This window comes from Thalassophryne amazonica, chromosome 9 (genome assembly GCF_902500255.1).
Source record: "Thalassophryne amazonica chromosome 9, fThaAma1.1, whole genome shotgun sequence".
In the NCBI taxonomy this organism is placed as follows: Eukaryota; Metazoa; Chordata; class Actinopteri; order Batrachoidiformes; family Batrachoididae; genus Thalassophryne; species Thalassophryne amazonica.
Window position 1 is genome coordinate 56,010,994 of NC_047111.1, and position 20,798 is coordinate 56,031,791.

Genomic DNA, 20,798 nt, shown 5'->3' on the forward strand with positions numbered 1-20,798 from the left:
ACGAACCGTGATTTCGTTCAGCCCCCTGTAATCAATGCATGGACGGAGCCCGCCATCTTTTTTTCCCACAAAAAAGAAACCTGCACCCATCGGGGAGGTGGAATTCCGGATCAACCCGGCAGCTAAAGAGTCCCGGATGTAGGTCTCCATTGATTCGCGCTCAGGTCGTGAGAGGTTGTACAGCCTGCTGGACAGGAACTCAACACCTGGAACCAAATCAATGGCGCAATCGTACGGACGGTGCGGGGGAAGGGTGAGCGCCAGATCCTTACTGAACACATCCATAAGGTCATGGTACTCCACCGGCACCGTCGCTAGATTGGGCGGGACTCTGACCTCCTCCCTAGCCTGGGAACCGAGAGGAACCGAGGAACCTAAACATACCCGATGGCAGGTTTCGCTCCACTGAACCACTACCCCGGACGGCCAATCGATCCGGGGATTGTGTTTTAACATCCAGGGGAACCCGAAAATCACGCGGGAGGTGGAAGGACTCACAAAAAACTCGATCTCCTCCCGGTGGTTTCCTGACACCACCAGAGTTACTGGTGGTGTCTTGTGTGTGATTAGAGGGAGTAGGGAGCAATCTAGTGCTCACACCTGCACTGGCGAAGTAAGCGCCACTAGAGGGAGCCCTGCCTCCCTGGCCCATCTGCTGTCTAGCAGATTCCCTTCAGAGCCCGTGTCCACCAGTGCTGGGGCCTGAAGGGTTAAATCCCCATAAAGGATCGTAACTGGGAGTCGTGTGGCAATATGGGTATGTCCCACGTGAATGTCTTGGCCCACCCTTAGCCCAGTTTCTAGGGGCGGGTGTTGGTGTTTAACCGCTCGGGGCAGTGTCTCACTTGATCTATCGAGCCACAAACAAAGCACGCTCCGCGGACCAGCCTCCTTTGTCTATCTGGTGGCCTAAATGTGGCCCTGCTCGTGTCCATAGCTTCGTCAGCAGGGGGAGCTGTAACCACACGGAGCGTAGAGGCCGTGGAGCGAGGGGAGGGCGGAACTCGGTCGGAACCGGAAGGAGGAGGGATGGCGCCTGCCCGGCCACGCCCTTCGTTTCGTTCCCGACGGCGTTCTTCTAGCCGATTGTCTAGCCGTATAACGAGATCGATAAGCCCGTCTAAATCCCGCGGTTCATCCTTAGCCACCAGGTGCTCCTTCAGGACCAACGACAGTCCGTTTACGAAGGCGGCACGGAGGGCAGTGCTATTCCAGCCGGACCTCGCAGCCGCGATGCGGAAGTCGACTGCATAAGCAGCTGCGCTCCGGCGCCCCTGTCTCATTGACAGCAGCACGGCTGAAGCGGTCTCTCCTCTATTTGGGTGATCGAACACTGTTCTGAACTCCCTCACAAACACATCGTATGTCAGAAGGAGCCGTGAATTTTGTTCCCAGAGCGCTGTAGCCCAAGCGCGTGCCTCACCGCGAAGCAGATTAATCACATAAGCTATCTTACTAGCATCAGTCGCGTACATGACGGGACGTTGTGCGAAGACGAGCGAACTCTGCATAAGAAAGTCCGCGCACGTCTCCACACAACCCCCGTACGGCTCTGGAGGGCTTATGTATGCTTCAGGGGAAGGTGGGAGGGGTCGTTGAACGACCTGTGGAACGTCACTGTTGCGCACAGGATCGACAGGAGGGGGAGCCGCAGCAGCGCCCTGGGGGCGCGCTTCCACCTGCGCGGCGAGAGCCTCCACCCTGCGGTTAAGGAGGACGTTCTGCTCCGTCATTAGATCCAACTGAGCAGTAAAAGCGGTGAGGATTTGCTGCAACTCACCGATCATGCCTCCTGCAGACGCCTGTGCGCCCTGCTCTTCCATTGGCCGTTCAACAGCCGGGTGACGCCTCTCGGGGTCCATGACGCTGGCCGAGATATCCTGTTGTGAAAGTGTAGGAACACGGACCCACAACAGGGGGCGCAAATGAACGGACAATGGAGGAAGTCAAATAACAACACTTTACTGTTGTGAATGAGCACAACAAACACGGCAGGTCACAATAGTATGCAATGAAGTCAATGTACAGAACGTGTCATGTGGGCAGGCTCGAAGATAAGAGACGTCTGTCCAAAGCAGAACCGGAACCACACGATTTCCTCCGCCACCGAACCCCGGGAATACTGGAGCCGCCAAGTCCCGAACTCCCAGGTGGTCACTGCCTCCGCTTGTCGGATCTGGTACTGCTGGCGAGGAACAAAAACAGTTAGATGTAGGTGGGTTTACACCCAGCAACACGTATGGTGGGAAAATCCACCTCCACCTCTCATCAAAAAGCTGGTAAATGCAGGAGTATGGTTACTTATCAACAGGTAGGAGAAAAGTCCAACTCGGTCTCCAGCTGCAAGCACTCACTCTGCTGTCAAAAACACAAAGCAACAATATTCTGCTGTCAGAAAGATAATTCAATCGGCTGAGCTCGTTACCTCCTAAGAATAGCGATATCTCGGCAAAGAGGTGGAGATGTCGTCCTGCTGATATACAGATGAAGATCCGATGATTGGTGACAGCTGTCATAGGTGATGAGTGACAGCTGTCACCCCAGCGGCTCCTGTGAGGCGGCAGCGCCCTCTTGTGCCTGGAGCCCGCACTCCAGGCAGGGTGCCCTCTGGTGGTGGTGGGCCAGCAGTACCTCCTCTTCAGCGGCCCACACAACACTTACAGCCCAGTCTTACACAATAAATAAATAAATAAATAAACAAATCATTTTGGTCTCCATAGCTAGTTTCCCCCTTCCTAACAACTGTACGGGTTGTTTTTGTTGTTTGTTTGTTTGTTTATGAATTACTCATCAGTTTGAGTTATTTTTAAGTCATAAAGTTCAGAATCATTTGGGGCACGGTTGCTTTGAGTGACAGCTGTGGGCCTTGCTAGCAGTGGTTGCTAGCTGGGTAATTCTGTGGTAATAGAATTACAGTCTGAGTCAATTTTTTCATTGCAAGATAAATTATGGCCAGATTTTGCTGTCATTGTAATTCTGTTACTGTAAAATTGCCAAGTCCAGCTTATGGATTTATGGTGTTTGATTAACAAGGGGAACTCCTACATTTTATACTATTAAATTATTTATAGTTTTTATAGTTTTTCAAATGATATGGGTATAACTTTAAAGTAGAAATAAAGACTTTCTCTGGATTTTCATTAATGGCTTCTGCAGGCGTGGTAGGTGCACTTGTTTCCCATGCAGAAGGTTCCCGGTTCAAGGGGACCCATGCCCATTTGTTATGTAATGTGCAGTTGAGTCAGGAAGGGCATCCGGTGTAAAATCTGTGTCAAATCAACCTGCACATCAATCTCAGATCTGCTGTGGTGACAAGTGAAACAAGGGAGATGCCAAAGGGCTTAGGCATCTATATACGACGTCTATTAGATAAGAAACCGACACTTTTATTTTTTTTTTAACTATATGGATTTGAATGACGTGCGATTACACCAATCATGCTTGAACCCTCGTGCGCATGCGTGAGTTTTTTCACGCGTCAGTGACGTCGTGAGAGAACAGAGAAGATTCAGAAGAGGCCGGCATGAGGACTTTATGCGGACATTCCACTGTTTAAGGACATTTTTTAATGAAAGACGTGCGCGCAAATTCGCCGAGTCGTTTCCATGACGACTCGGCGAATCTGTGTGCGCCGCGACAGGAAAAACACCTCCGTGTTGAAAACCATTTGTAAAATTCAGGCGGCTTTTGATGGCTTTCAACAAGTGAGTAACTGAAAAATTGTTTGACAGCTTGGGCATGTTCCAACTTGTCTGTTAAGGTTTCCAACTGAGGTATTTTTCCTCTCGCAACCCCCCGCGGTCGGGTCCGGCCCGACATGCGACTATGCCCACACGTTCTTTCATTACAAAATGTCCGTTAACAATGGAATGTCCGAATAAACTCCTCATGCCGACTTCTTCTGAAAGTTCTCTGTTCTCTGATGACTTACTGGGTCAACAGAGCCTGAAATGTGAAAGTTTTCAGCTTGAAACGGTGAGACGCTGCCGCCTTGAAGCACAGATCGCCGTCAGGCACCGTGGGCCGTCCTTAAAGCAACACTACTAGACCAAAATCTCTCATCAGCCGTTAAAATTTTTACCGAAAACCAGCTGAATTTATCGAATGGTGTCCACTCAGTTGTGCCTTACAGGTTTTGAAAAAAATTTTATCAAACAAAGCAGCAGTCTCTGAGCCATTCCTAAACAATGAAAAAATCGACGAGAGGGTGGGCGACTCCTCACTCAAAGACTGCCCACAGGCGAATGACGTAACCGACAGGCGTGAAAAAACTCTTGCATGCCCACGAGGGTTCAAGCATGTCTGATGTAATCACACGTGATTCAAATCCATATGGTTTTTGAAAAAATAATAAGGTCGGATACTTTTCTAACAGACCTCGTATATAAAAACCAAGTGGGCTCTGTGTACTGTACGTGTGTGTGTATGGTTTCGATCATGGAGAAACTGGGGAGAGCTGACATTTGGTGTTTGGTTTGCTAATGGATTTTGGGTCAACAATGCTACAGAGTACACCTTCAGAGTTAAATTACACCAGCAGAAAGATAAAGTTTGAGAAATAATTTCAACACTGCTACATCTTACACAGTATTAAAACAACACCATAAGAACTAGAATAAGAGCTTGAAATTTTAACACTCCAATTTCCGATGTATTGGTGGTGTAATGCTAGCTCATGAAATCAGGGGAAAGGTTAAAAATAAAATTGGAAGATGTGACTGCTTGTGTAGCTCAGTTGGTAATGTGAACGGGACATAAACTGGAGAGTTGGTGGGTTTGAACCCAGATGGCTACTGAGTGTCAAAGTATCTGTGACCAAGACACCATAACACAAAAAAATGCTCATTCTTGTGACATATAGCACCTGGAAAAATGTGTGCAAAATTACACTAAGGAAGAAGGTATAACATGTTGAATCTTTTTGAATTCAGAACTGTCTCAGATTTTAAACTATTCTTCCCTGACTCAACCAGCATTTGTCCACCATCTCTGAGTTGTTGTCTACGTTGGTATACAGTAACCTTTGCCCTCTGCCAGCTGGAGGAGGTAACTACAAACTACGTGCAGCTGGGGCCTATCAAAAAATAATATTCATATTGGCAGCTTTTATGTGCTTATAGTAGATACAATTAATATACTCTTACATTAAGATACTATACAATTAAACAATTTGTCTTCCCAGTTTGTCCTATATTGGACCTACTGGAATTGTTTTCATTGAAAAAAAACGGCCAAGGAACACACGTCGTAGACAGGATCAGCAATGTTGCAGGAATTATGTATTTTATATATATGAGTATTCATTGAAATTATATTTTTGTTTTAACCTTTTACATAAAAACTATGATTCTTGATATATGAAGAACACTTGTTTTGAAAAGCAAAAAACCATGACAGTATGAATTCTTATCATTATCTCTGTACAGCTCAAACAAGCATTTAATAGAAGAAGAGAATATGTATGTATTGATTAGTCCATTATGTTTTTAAGAACAAAGCTGTGTCACTTCATAGCAAGTGTTTTCTGAAAAACTGAGTTGAAAATAGTAAATACTACCCCTTCAGTAACCAGAGGTGGGACGAAGTCACTGTCAAGTCATTCTCACGCCATGAATTGACAAGTCTCAAGTCAGCTTGCAAACAATTGGTCATTATGACTTGAGACTTGCCGATTCATGACTTGAGAATGACTTGTTGGTTTCTTCGCCCCACCTCTGTCAATAACTGAGAACCAGAACAAGCTATGTGCTGATGTGATGTTGCTGTCTAACATCTGTACAGAACACCACAAACTGGAGGGAGCAGCAGATGGTGCTAGTGAGCTGAAAATTAGTTTTTTTTTTTACCTCCGCCAAGGAGGTTATGTTTTCGGTCGAATTTGTCTGTCTGTCTGTCTGTCTGTCTGTCTGTCTGTCAGCAGTATAACTCAAAAAGTTTTGAACAGATTTTGATGAAATTGTGTGGAGTGGTTGGAAATGACAAGAGGAACAAGTGATTAAATTTTAGTGGTGATCCGGATCACGATCTGGATCCAGGAATTTTTTAAAGGATTCTTCACCATTGCGGGATAGGGGGAATTTTGACATTCTAGTTTCTAACTCCACAAAAACAAGGCAGAAAGGCTTGAAAAAAATTATGGTGTAACATAGTCAAATGTTCTTTCAAACAAAGTTTGGTGATGATCGGATCCGGATTCCGGATCTGGTGATCCAGAATATGCAAAAATATAAGGAAAATAGAAAATGTGTCAGTGTGAGGTGACAAATGAAGCTAGAGATGCACAACTAACACCAAACTGTAGCTGAATCTGTACTGATTCAGTAAGGTGTCATCAGATTTGATGTAGCTTCAAATGTTATGGAGCTAGATCCAGAAGAAAACCGCCATTACCGAAAAATCGTTTTTATACAATAACGTTTGAACTAATAAAGACATAAAAGTGATTCCAAGTTCTAGTGGTATGTTTTCATGGTCAAGGATGTCAAAAATAAATGAAAGAAAAGTGTATGCATCATAGTTTTGGTTGTAACACTGAATTGTTGAATAGATCACTGTGCCAAGGAGGGAATCTCTTTAGGGTCAGTGACCCTATGGCCTTGTGTAGCATATGCAACACTTAAAAAATAGTTCTATTTCAGAATTTACTGTTATTTATTTAGATAAGTGTTTCATAAATGTTAAAAAAATGAATATATTTGCAGTTTAGTTGAATAATAAATTGAACTTGGTCTCTTATTTGTTTTTGTCTATAAGCACATGCAATATCAATATCAGTGCTCAGATGACAGTAGCTTCTGGGAAAGGTGCAAGTTGCAATAAGCTGTGATGCCAAGCGCTAAGGATACATGCTATCCAGTCACAGCAGATGAAACTTTTTTTTACTACTGCACTGTAAAAAAAAAACAGTTGAGAATACTTCAAATTTGCAGGCAACAGTCTGCACTAAGACTTTTATGTTGTGCCGATGATGAACTATATACACTATAACATATACGAGGTCTGTCAATAAAGTATAGGTCCTTTTTATTTTTTCAAAAACTATATGGATTTCATTCATATGTTTTCACGTCAGACATGCTTGAACCCTCGTGCGCATGCGTGAGTTTTTCCACGCCTGTCGGTGACGTCATTCGCCTGTGAGCACTCCTTGTGGGAGGAGTCGTCCAGCCCCTCGTCGGAATTCCTTTGTCTGAGAAGTTGCTGAGAGACAGGTTTTTTTCTAAACCTGTGAGGCACATCGAAGTGGACACGGTTCGAAAAATTAAGCTGGTTTTCGGTGAAAATCTTAATGACTGATGAGAGATTTTGAGGTGATACTGTCGCTTTAAGGACTTCCCACGCAGCGGGACGTCGTGCAGCGGTCCCAGGCTCCGTCGTCAGCTTGTTTCAAGCTGAAAACCTCCACATTTCAGGCTCTATTGATCCAGGACGTCGTGAGAGAACAGAGAAGTTTCAGAAGAAGTCGGTTTCAGCATTTTATCCGGATATTCCACTGTTAAAGGAGATTTTTTTTAATGAAAGACGTGCGGACGGGTCCGCGCGTCGGGACGCAGCCGGCGCGGTGTGGCGGCACAGGGAAAAACACCTCCGTGTTGATAACCATTTGTAAAATCCAGGCGGCTTTTGATGGCTTTCAGTGGAGTGAGTATATGAGAAATTGTTTAACAGCTGGACATGTTCCAACTTGTCCTTAAGGCTTCCAACGGAGGTGTTTTTCCTGTGGCGGAGCATTGCGGCGGCTGCGAGCCGACGCTGCAATCCGCCCGCACGTCTTTCATTAAAAAAATCTCCTTTAACAGTGGAATATCCGGATAAAATGCTTCTTCTAAAACTTCTCTGTTCTCTCATGACGTCCTGGATCAATAGAGCCTGAAATATGGAGGTTTTCAGCTTGAAACAGGCTGACGGCTTCGATGTGTCTCACAGGTTTAGAAAATTTTTGATCAAACAAAGCGCCAGTCTCTCAGCAACTTCTCAGACAAAGGAATTCCGACGAGGGGCTGGACGACTCCTCCCACAAGGAGTGCTCACAGGCGAATGACGTCACCGACAGGCGTGGAAAAACTCACGCATGCGCACGAGGGTTCAAGCATGTCTGACGTAAAAACATATGAATGAAATCCATATAGTTTTTGAAAAAAATAAAAAGGACCTATACTTTATTGACAGACCTCGTATTTCATCATCGGCACAACATAAAAGTCTTAGTGCAGACTGTTGCCTGCAAATTTGAGTATTCTCAACTTTTTTTTTTTTTACAGTTTGAGCAAACATCATTGTTAGACTTTTTTAGGTTCAATGATTCCACTGCGTGTAGATGTTATGGCATCAGTGACCCCATGGCCTTGGCGGAGGTTTGCACTCTCTGAGTGCTTCTAGTTTTTTGTTTTTTATGAAAAATGCATCTATCCATCTATTTATACTAGTGTGTTTCCCTTGGGGATCCATGGGCTCTAAATAGGGTTTTTTTTTTAAATGGGTAGCTGAGTGGTGGGTGGTAATGGATTATGCAAAGTTTCTATAATGATTTTAACTCAAAGTGCAGGGAATTAAAATGAAAAAGTGTTGTGAGCAATTGTATTTATTATTTGGCACATTTATTTGATGTCATGTTTTACAACTGGCAATGTTGCAATATTTCTTTTGTTCAGAGCTTGTCTGGATACCAGGGACTGATTAATGGTGTTATCATATACCTATAAATGATACGCCAATGATTGGATAAAACACTAAAAAATAAATAGCAATACACCCTTTTTGCGGACGGGTAATATTTTTCATACCACCTGAGTAATCAGCCAATCCGGACAGCGGATAGGCGCCACAATGAAGAGGCGCGGTCAGAGGAACTGAAATACTGGTGAGTCACTATTAATAATTTCTTACGTGTCCAACCTCGTAAGTTGATTGTTAAAATTAAATTTGTTAGTTCTAAAAGCCATCATAATTATTTATAGGAAAACTTTCTATTTTTTTTTTCCACTAAGGTTTGAACTTTGAGTGTTTACACAGGAGAGAAAAGTGAGAAAATGTTAATGCCTGTTTGAGAAAAGTGTATAAAGTGTGTAGTGAGGGGTTTTACAGCCTTAAAACAGCTATAATAATTGTAAAAAAATAACACTGACTACTTTGCGGATTTCGCCTATCGCGGGTTATTTTTAGAACGTAACTCTCGCGATAAACGAGGGACCACTGTATATGATAAAATTATCAAGTTGTATAAAGCCATATTCATTGGTGAACAACTTGATAACTGATATGATCAACATCCACTGGTCACTGTTGTTACAGGATATCTCCAAAAATATTAGTCCTATCAACTGTCCGTTTTCACAGCGTTCATCCTTGATTAAAAATAAGTATACAAAACAGCAAATCATTGGTTGTCTGGATCAGTAATTTCAGTTAAATATATCATATAGCAGATGAACACACTGATATTTGAGAAGTGAAATGAAGTTTCTAGGATTTACAGAAAGTGTGCAATAATTCTTTAAACAAAACTAGGTAGGTGCATAAATTTCGGCACCCCAAGAGCATCAATATTTAGTAGATCTGCCTTTTGCAGAAATAATAGTGATCTAATCGCTGCCTATAGCTTCCAATGAGAGTCTGGATTCTGGTTGAAGATATTTTGGACCATTCTTCTTAACAAAACATCTCAGGTTTGTTGGTTTCTGAGCACAGACAGCCCACTTAAAATCACACCACAGATTTTTAATAATACGAGTATTCAGGTCTGGGGACTGAGATGGTCATTCCAGAACGTTGCACTTGTTCCTCTGCATGAATGCCTTAGTAGATTTTGAGCAGTGTTTAGGGTTGTCTTGTTGAAAGATCCAGCCCACTGTATATGGTTGCCCAACAAGAAGGTTGTGTTCTCACTTCCTGCCTGGTCCTTTCTGTATGCATTTTGCATGTTCTCCCCTTTTTTGCATGGGTTCTTCCCACTTCCAAAGACATGCAGGTTAGGTGAACTGGTGTGTGAAAGTGTGAATGAGTTTTTCTGTCTACATGGACCTGCGATGTACTGGCGCCCTGTCCAGGGTGTACCCTGCCTCTCACTCTGACTGCTGGGATAGGCTCGAACCCTCCCGAAAGGAAATCAATAAAAATGCTGAGTTGCACATGACGTGATGGTCCCTATCTGAAAGTGTCATGTTAAACACTGCAACAAGCTAGTGTAGGTCAGCAGGTCACCATTTAAAAAAGAAAAAAAAAAGATGACAATCAATTGGGTGTTTCTTTGCTACAGTGTGTAAAGTTTAGGAGTGTTTATTGGCAGAAAGAGAATATAGTGTTCATAACCATCTGTTCATTAATACGTTTATGCATTTTCATTAGTTTAGAATGAGCCCTTCATATCTTTATGGTTGCTGGCCCCAATATGACCAGCAACTGTATTATGCAATTTGCAACCTCACCACTAGATGACACTAAACCCTACACTGTAGTTTTAAATGGAAACGAGCTCTTCACTGTCGCCTCAGACAAGGCATCCCAGTTTCTGTCTCACACACACACACACACACACACACACACACACACACACACACACACACACACACACACACACACACACACACACACACACACACACACACACACACCAAAAATGTCAGCGATGTCTACAGAGGAGACTGCATACGACAACAGGCACCAACAGGTGGTGCCTTTATCCAGGCTAACTGGATAAAGCGGAAGAAAATGGATGGATGGATCTTAGAAACTAAGTGCACGTGTTGTGACTTCATTATCACACTGCCAATTAACTGCCACACACCAAGCTGTGCTTAATATTTAGTCTAAACAGCAAACGAAGGGTGTTTTGTTTTTTGCACTTTGGTGGCATATGCGAGAAGCATTACTCTGCAAAGATATCAAAATTAAGTCTAGATAGGGACTTCTGTAACATGCATCAAAGAAACAAAATGCAAGCCAATTCAAATCGAAATTTTGGTTTTACCAACATGTCTACATGAACAATCATAAAACTGAAAAATATGGAATGTTTAACATGAAACCTTAACATTGCCTGACTGTAAAAGAAGGCATACAAGCAGATTTTGCACAGTACGATAGCTTTAAACCTTAGACTAATCCCCCCACCCTGCCAAAAGAAGAAGGTGGCCAAAAGGGATAAAGGTTACTTGGTTACCAATAGTTTTATGAAACCATCCTGCTTCTCCCTTTGACTGCTTGCACATAAGCATTTCTGTATGGGAATTTTTGCATTAGCACAGGAGAGAGGAAAAAAAAAAAGTGGACAGGATACATATTTTCATCACAGTTAAGATTTATTTCATTCAACATTTCACATTACAAATATTTAAAAATTATGCATACTGTTATAAATAGTTGGCTGCAAACAATTAAATAACATTAGATTTTTCTTTTTCATTTCACTAGCACTTCTACAGACCAACTCCTAGAAATATGGACATATCCGTATTACATAACTTAATTAGAAAGGAAAATACAAAAATGTAACTTATAAAGTGAAATGACAAAAATTAAGGTGATATCTTAAGTAAAAAAAAAAACAAAAACAAAACTATTAATAAATACAACAACCTTCCCATACACAGTTAAAAACTATTGAAATCTTGCCATTAAGTAACATCATAAACAGACATATTTAAATATTTATTTTCCTTCAGAAAATGTGAACCATATATTGTGGAGCACAATATAGCAATTAGTAAAAACTAGACACTTTAACATATTAAAAGCTTCACCTCAAAAATATAACAAAAATCTGATCAAAATTATAAAAATCAATTATACATTCCAATTAAAAATATACCAATAAACAGCTAAATACATTGTTGACCTAATAATTACAATGCAATCAATCACAGTAGCTTGAAATAAAATAAGCAAATGAGCACAAAACCTTTAATGTTTTAAAAATAACTTCAATTATTTATATTAGTACAAATAGTTTGATTTCTTTTCTTTTTTACAAACACCAGCATGAAAAGGATTACAATAACAGTAGAAAATGACTGAAAAACATATTAACATCTTCTTTAATTAAATGTCTGCAATTAAAAATGGCATTAAAGAACATTGCAAAGAGTCTTTATCTGGAAAAAGGTTCAAAAGAAGTATTGCACATAACAACTTGAAGTTAACTTGCAACATTTACCACATTCAAGTCTTTAAGCTACCCTTCCTAAAATAGGTAGGTACAAGATCGCCTTGGGGACGACATCAAGTTTGTTTTTTGTTTTTTTTTTGTGTGTGTGTTTTTTTAAACAGTGTTCTGTATGGATGCTCAAAATCCTGCCATGCCAAATTGATTTTAAACTTTGTTTCTTTGTCATGTGCATCCTGCAGAGATCTGCGAATGGGGAAGAGAGGAGATCAACACGTAGGGATGGTAGGGGGGAGGTGAGCGGACTCGGGGTGTCCTTAATGTAATAGTTGAGAAACATTTGGTGCACACCACAACAATTAGTTTTAATAGCTAATTCATGTACTTATTTTCTCTTTTGTCATGCATGCTAAGGATTACAATAGGTACTAGTTGGCAAGTTGAATATATATATCTATATATAGATATATATATAGATATATTTATATATTTTTTTCAAATATTAAAATATCTAAACACTAAACATCCATTCCTGTGATAGAGATTTAGCGTTAAGCGTGAACAACGTTTTGCATTCTCCTTAGAATAAGTTATACTCCAGCTATGGAGAAAGAAACCAAGACAGAAGTTGCCATATCCCAACTAGTAGAGCCATATTTAGAGACGCCGACATCACATTACTACTTATTTTTTCCATTGTCTCTTGCCATGCTGTTGACCAAATTGACTCGTACTAAAAGCAAAGACCAAGAAAAAAAAGAGTGACACTTTTGTCTCTCCTCTGCAGATCTGAAGTCGCATCAACACAAGCGCGCACTTATTGTAAAGATTCCTCAGCACTGAAATGTATAAAAAACATAATTGAAAATGATATATTTGAAATCACTCCACTTTTTTTTTTTCTTAAAATGAACATTTCCATATTTGCAGATCTCTCAGTAACAAAAGTACAAAAGCTACCTTTCACAATGTGAAAAATTGAGGTATTGCAAAAAGGAGTTTCCCCATTTGTGAAAAATGTGCCTAAAATGACTGTTGGAAAAAGAAAAAAGTATTTAGAAAAAGTAGTGCATAATAAATGTTTATATGTGCATGACAAAATAATTTAGCTAGAAAACACTGTACCAAAAATCAGCAGGCCATGTATAAAATTATTTTTTTTTTCATCTCATTTTAACAGCAAATTCTTCACAAAGTGTTTTTAACTTCAAAAATGCTCACCCAACCACCCCCACAAAACCAATGTCCAGGGTGCAAAACTGGTGCCACAACACCACGCCGACATGAGGATAACGTTACTCACTAGTGTGTTTAATCAAGTTTATAGTTCTCAACTAACTCCCTGACATATTTAAATGCTCAGCTAGTAGAATACCACAGAGTTACTTAAAACGTCCAACAAATGTGAAGATTAGTTTCACTTTCGCTGCCTGAACGTGCACCGTGTTACTTTCCCCCCCAAACATGAGCAACACGCAGACCTATTTGCAATAATAACTTTCTGGAAAAAAGTGCCTTTGAGTGTACACCTCCATTTTGGACAGCGTAAGGCCTTCCCGTGTGAGCCCTGTCATACATTTCCACTTGTGTTCTTAATAGTGTTTGTCTGCACTGTTAGATACAAATATGTTAAAGGCCAATCTTTGGTTTGCTGGAGTCCATTCTGGAATTGGAACTTAAGTAAAGTGGGTACAAGTGAGAGATTAAATGTAAAGGGGGGAGGGGAAACATCCTTGAGGGGAAAAACTAAAGGAAAAGTGGTTGACAGAATGACCCACTACTCCACAGCTATCTTTGGTTCCCAAAAAGACACTGGGTACAACACCGTTGGAACTGCAGTCTTATCAATAGCAAACTGCATGCATGTAGTAGTAGAGCACGCTGCGGGGACTATCTTCATTTATGCTTCAAAAACACTGGATGCTGAGTTGGATTAGCTTGGCAGGAGAAAGGGCAGCGGCGGATTTCGTCAAAAAAAAAAAAAAAAAAAAAAGGCAAGACCCCCTCCATTACTCGAACATGTGCTAATGATTTGGCAAAAATCACACAAACTTTAACTGCTTCTTTAGTTAAACATAGCTGAAAACCAAATGCCAAAAAAAAAAGAAAAAAAAAAACAAAAAACAAGTAGACCTTCTAGAACTTCATTTCCAACTTGGGAAAATTGCACAAATACATAAAAAACTCAAAGACAGGCATTTCCCATTTAGTGGCAGCCTCTTACTGCAACAAAAGGCGTCCAGTTGACCAGTCATCTCTCGATGAGATTATTCCGCCTCAGTCCTGAAGGATCTGGATCAAAGCCCCAGTGTTTAACAACACTAAACAAGGGTGATGATCCGTACATGGCACCCCGCCCTCTGCTAGCTCTTAGCATAGCGGAGAAAACCCAGAGGAAGAAGTGAGGAGAGAGAAGTGGAGTTGCACTCATCTCGTCACCAGCCAACCTGTCTAAAATCGCATGTAGCCTCTCTGTCATACATTCCCCTAATATACTGTACGATGCTCTCGTCTGTCGCGAGAACAACCCTGGATTTGATTAGAAAAATGAGGTGATGAAAACTGTGCCAGTTACATCACACTCTGCCTGTTGCATCACTTCCCTCTGATTACGTTGAAAGGGAAGGAGAACACCAGCGGGTGCTACAGTTTTCTTTGTTTCCTTCTTTCTTTCTTCTTTTTTAAATAATCTTTTTTAAAACTGTATTCGGCACATTAGCAGCTGAGTCTGAGGTATTAGTTTGCATGTCAGAATGGAGATCACAACCCAAGTGTGTGTTGCTAAAACTGATGCGATTTTCAAGTAACATCATAGTTAATGGTGTGGGCTTGGAAACCATGCAAAGAGAGGTTCAAGTGTTTTAATATGGAGGGGAACAATCAATTTCGTTATGCAGTGGGTCCATTCTGCTCTTCAAAGTTGACTAAAATTCAGCTTTAGTTAACAACTAAGGGTCTCTGAACTATTCAGATTGGAAATAAGTGCACCCTTCTTTAGCAACACCTTTTTCAAGCCACATTTGCTCTGGAGCCTCTTGCATGAAGAAAAAGAAAAGAAAAGGAAAAAAAAAGAATCACACTAACAGAAATAAATAACCAGTGACTCACTGGTTCAATAACATTTTGCCTTGGTTCAAAATATATATTTTATTCAAAAAAAAAAAGAAAAAAAAAGAAAAAGCAATAGCTCTGCTACAAAACCAGTCAACTTTGTGTGAAAGAAAGTTTTCGTTTTGGGGTTTCCTTTCACATTCAAACTAAATGTATTTTTTTCTTAAATAACTTGCAAACAATATGCCAACTGAATCAGAGTACCATTTCTCACCTCAATCGTTCCTATATGCCACAGAATCTTTTATTTATTTATTTATTTGTGAACTAATAAAAATATTTCAAATCAAATGCAGAAATTATGCCACATCTTTTTTCCTGGCTGGAAATATTTGATATAATCCCAGTTAATTTTTCTATCTTTAATATATATATGTACTACATATATATGTTAATTTAAAAAAAAAAATGAGAAAAAGGTTGGGTGTACTTGGAGCAAAAAGGAACCAGCAACAGAAAAGTGCATTTATTTGTACAATGATTTGCGACTCCTGCACTACCTGCCCTCCTGCTCCCCTGTCGCCTCTCCCTCTCAGTTGTTCCACTCAATTCCAACGGAAGGAGATGTGACGAGGTCGGTCACCTCCCTCCTTCACCAGGGGTTTGTGAAATTCTCGTCCGGCGCGTGAGTGGATGGCCGCCCAGCAGTACTCACAGTAATACTGCAGGCAGGTGACGTTGGCGCAGAAGAATGGTGCAAACTTCCCGCCACACCGAGTTCCCTGGCACTCGTCGCACAGCTGGTCATCCAGCACATATGGCTTCACTTCCACCTGCAGGAAAGGTGGATGAACATTTGATCACACAGTTGATGCCTTTTCACATTTTCTCTTATAATTCCTTGCAGTCTCATTTCCAGCATAACGACAACTGTCTGGAAGGTGGAACTAGTACATAACTGAAAATAAGGTACACCTGACTAGACAAATACAGCAGCAGGATGTGCCAGGAATCATTTTTATTCACGTGTTTTTTTCACATTCCCATGTATTAACTGATGTGGAAAATTAAGCCCAGTTTGAAATCCTTTGCTAAACTACAGTCACCGTTTGTGGCAGAGGTCACCATTTGATTGCCATTTCATAGAAATATTCTCAGTGTTTGAATGGCAAATGGCATTTTCATTCATTTTTATATTGACCATATTTTACAGGAGAAGGAAAATACTTGTGTTTGCACGTCATACCCCTCAGCTCAACAACAAAAGTCTTTTTCCTACGATGACATGGTTTTACAGATTTTCCAGTCATGCCAGGGCTGGAGCTAAAATGGGAAGCGTTCAGAATGTTTTTTATGCAATAATTTGTCAGAAATCTGCAGATATGGGCTTTTTTGGGGAGGGGCTCCAGAATTTTGCCACTTAGCAGTCAGGCAACTGTGACGCCACAAGCCAGATGGTAATACATTTGAGAAACATTTTTGTAAATCACTTTGCAGCCAGGAACATTTCAACACAGCATTTTCTCAGACTTTCAAACACAATGTGTATAAAGATGCAGTAGCAGGTCCATAGACTGCATATATATAGGATAAAGCCTCTGAAGTCACACATTTGTTTTCTGAAGAAAGAATTTGAAGTTCAACTGTGGCTGGCTCTGGCAATCGCCATCTTGGCAGTGGCCAACTCAGCCCAACTCTTGGCCAGCCCACAAATGGATAAATAGTGGAGTGTAGGAAAGATTGGCATGCCCTGGGAAGGGTGAAGGAAGCCCAAACATGTCCACCCATCTCCAAGTTACCAAGTTACCTAAGGTGAACAAGCTAAATAAGTTTGGTTCAAGTTACTGAATGATGCATATTTTTGCAGAATGAGAAATGGCTCCAATGACAGGTGGTTTGAGTGCAGGTATTAAAAACTATGACTGGCATATAGCCTCAACAAAGCTAGCTACTGATCCATGTGCTAACTGAACACAGACTGTGCATCGAGAATGTGGCGCAAAATAACACTGGAATTTTTATGTCCGCCAAGGACGTAATAAAATCATTGGCATTTATTTATTTGTCTGTTCGTCCATCCGTCAGCAGGATTACATCAAAACTACCTGTGCATCATTGAGAATGTGGCGCAAAGTAACACTGGAATTTTTATGTCCGCCAAGGACGTAATAAAATCATTGGCATTTATTTGTCTGTCCGTCCGTCAGCAGGATTACATCAAAACTACAGCACAGATCTTGATTACAGTTTCACCACAGATAGATATTAGCCCATGGAAGATGCCATGAAATTTTGGAGGTGATCTGGATTCTGGATCAAGTTTTTCTTTGTAGGCTTTTAAGGATCAAGTCAAGGATCGGAGGTGATCTGGATTGGTGGACATCAGAAATCTCAGATTGCTCTTGTTCCACATGTGTTTTTCCCACTGATGCAGAAAGCACTTTACAATGATGCCTCATATCTACGCATTGTGACGTGTGTGTGTGTGTGTGGTACAAAGGGTACTCAACTACATACTGACAATGAAGGATGGAAGTCATTAATGATAAATTGACAAACGGTTCAGTTTTCTTTGTTGGTGATCAACTGTAAATGTGTCTAGAATTTGCAACTTATACTCTTGAAAATACGGTAATTACTTTGTCCATGGTGACAGCATTTTCTGCCATGATGTGGAGTGCTCTCTTAAATGTGAACTGTGTCAAATTTCCCTCTGATGCCACCAACTCCAACACTTCCAGAGTTGTAATCTTGAATTGAACCCTGCGTGTTAATTTAGGTCTTCTTCCTCAGTAGTGTGAAGTCCATATGGTCCAAATCTTATGTTTTTATATAACAGCATACAGCAGACATGACTGTGGTACTATGAACCTTTTTTTAGGTAGTTCCTCATGGCAAACATGGCTTGCATATATCCAAAATTGTGTTAAAGAAGCCTTTCCTTAGTTCTTTACAACCCCCCCCCCCACACACACACAAAGTCAACAAGGTACTGGTTCTTCAGTTAGCGGCATTAAATACAGTCAATTCACCCGAAATTATGCCAGTTAATTATTCCGAACCTTTGACAAGTAATTTCATGAATTACTGGAAGCTTCTTTGCTGTTACTTGCATAATTTCAGACAGAAATGAAGTCCAAATAAGTGACTTAACACATATATTAGATATAATGGAATGTGTGTAATTGTGGAAAAATAAGTTTGGAAGTTTTTGGACGAGGTGTATGTACAATTATGTATGCAACTACACAAAAAAAAACAAAGATATAAAATAAGAAATAAATTGTAACTAGAAGGCAACTGGAGAGCACATACCTTCATCTAGGCCTGGAAAATGTTCTGAATGAAATACAACATAAAATCCCTAATTTTGAGATATATGATGCTATGTGTCAAACATTGCTCTGTATATCAGTTCAATAACATATACTCAGCATCACCTACAAAACTGAATCACTTATTTCACAGAACCTTAACTATCTGCTCATCAATACTTTGAGTTATTCCACTGACAGACAAAGACCGGTGAAAATATTACACCCATAGCAGAGATAAAAAGCACAACTTAAATAACTGACCAAATAATTACATATGAAGATACAGTTTTCAGAAACACCTGCACAGATAACATTACATGAAGTATTCCTGTTCTCTTGGCAGAAACACAGGCCCACTGTTACAAAAAGTGAACTGTACACGGGTCAAATTTACTTTTTGGTGTGGAGTGTTATCCTGTTTGGATCTACTCTGATATTAGATGTACTGACACATAACCCAAAATCCCACAGCAACAGAACAGGACGCAGCCCAGATCCTTTTACATGCAATATAATTGGACCCAGCACAGCTTTGATCCTAGGCTTAGCTGTCCAGGAACCAGGAACCAGCGTCTAATGCTAAAAGAACTATTACCACTGAATGTCAATCTCTTCTTGTCAACAAGGACAGTAATAACAGAAACTGCAAAGCGGTATCATACATGCAATATATGTGATGTTAATTCATTTTCTGGGGTAAAATAATGAATATCTGTCAGTCTAACCCCAACATAAAGTGTGGCACAGAGCTGCAGCTATAACTGCAATGCCTTCAAGTTGACAGACATGGATAAGTCATAAAAACCCTCAGTTCAGAAACTGTACGTGTGTACACAAGGGTAAAGTAAGGGGCTGCAGAATGTATTCTCATCAGTTTGCTGAACACAGTCAAATGGAAGGAGTATACAATATTTGTTACTATGTTTTACCAAATGTTGGGGGGGGGGGGGTCCTACGTTATTTTTAAACTGTTAAGAGAAGTGGTGTGAGGACAGAGACAGTGACTGAAGAGGACAGAAAAAAAAAACTTGTTGCTCTTTTTTCTTCCCACTTACCCGTTTATCGATTTCTCCATGCTGCAGCTGCACAAAGCGAGCACTGATAGCAGCAATGTAGCTCTGCTGATTAGAAAAAGCGACCCGCCCAGCTCCCTTGGGGTACTTCAGTTCAGGGTCTGTGTCGATCCCAGCATAGCAAACGCCACCGTACAGGCGGTCCATGATCATGGCTAGCTCCACTACAGAAGGAGTTAAGAACAAACAGAAAAATAAGCAGTGTATGATTAAAAAAAAAAAAAAAAAAAAAGTACAAGGAAGTAGTTTCTTAAAAATTGCCAAAAGGCACAAGGGAGACTCAAGTCTTAAATTTTCTCATAATAAAGCCCTTCTCTGTTCCATTTCAATGTGAAGCTGTAAGCCATGATGCAACAGGCAAAAGTTGAACTATCCCCAGTTTGTCCCAATAACATCCACAGACACCTGTGAGTCTTTCACAGATGTCATGGGCAGCTTCAGTTTTGAAAAACTGTTTATTCTAGCCAGATTTGCCATAGAGTATACGTAGGCAAAAGCTGAAGCCCATGGAACAGTGCATTTATCATTCCCCTTGATCCTTCAACAAGACCATTTATTTCTGACAAAAACTGATATTATTGCACAGGCAGAGGCATTTAGCATTACTGTAATTATTGTTGCTTATATTTTTTATAAAATGTAAAGCATAAAATGCACCAGTATATCTCCAATATATTGGTGCATTTTATGCACCTATATATTGGAAATATTAATAATTACTTTTTTTTTTTTGAAAATGGCACTGTCAATGCAGCAACCTGTTACTTCAGCTCTGCCCCCTCTTTTCCTACTTTTGCTATTTTTTAATACTTTTTAATAGTGCTTTATGGTTTTTATTTGTAGTGGGTGGTACTCTGTGCAAGTGTGCACATGGGAAACCCACTTTTGTAACTCTTGTGCTTAGCTTTCTGCTTCTTACAGCACTTTTTGAGGCAGCGCGGGGAAATCCCTTTGTCTCCGGCTACGGACGTGCCATTGTTCACATCCAGGATCAGCTGTTTGGACTAAGAGACTCTATGTACAGTGGGCCGCGTCCCCACGATGCTGAGCACCTGGACATACCTGCAGACATACGAAGGAGACAGAGAGGCTGCAGGGGTGACCTGATGAAGCGGAGAAGGACTTATATTCCGTCTGTGGTCATGGGGAATGTAAGGTCTCTCCGCAGTAAGACCGAGGAGCTAGCAGCGATAACCCGTTTCCAGAGGCTGTATAAGGGCTGCAGCCTCATGTGCTTCACGGAGACATGGTTGGATG

The 20,798-nt window shown here is 40.9% G+C and overlaps 1 protein-coding gene and 1 long non-coding RNA gene across 3 annotated transcripts in view; both read right to left on the reverse strand.

Moving 5' to 3' along the window:
• Positions 1-11,278: 11,278 nt before the first annotated feature.
• cpeb4b (cytoplasmic polyadenylation element binding protein 4b) overlaps positions 11,279-20,798 on the reverse strand; it is a 128,556-nt gene continuing 119,036 nt past the window's right edge. For both annotated transcript variants that reach the window (XM_034178066.1, XM_034178065.1), the window contains 2 exons: positions 19,524-19,705; positions 11,279-15,984 (listed from right to left, as the gene is read on the reverse strand). In XM_034178066.1, coding sequence (XP_034033957.1) covers positions 15,757-15,984; positions 19,524-19,705 — 410 coding nt within the window. In that variant the 3' untranslated portion in view covers positions 11,279-15,756. The remainder of the gene's footprint in view (positions 15,985-19,523; positions 19,706-20,798) is intronic.
• On the reverse strand, positions 16,540-17,301 carry LOC117517150. Its single transcript, XR_004562667.1, has 2 exons — positions 17,257-17,301; positions 16,540-17,129 (listed from the first exon to the last, which is right to left on the reverse strand). It is a non-coding gene; the product is annotated as an uncharacterized LOC117517150 (long non-coding RNA).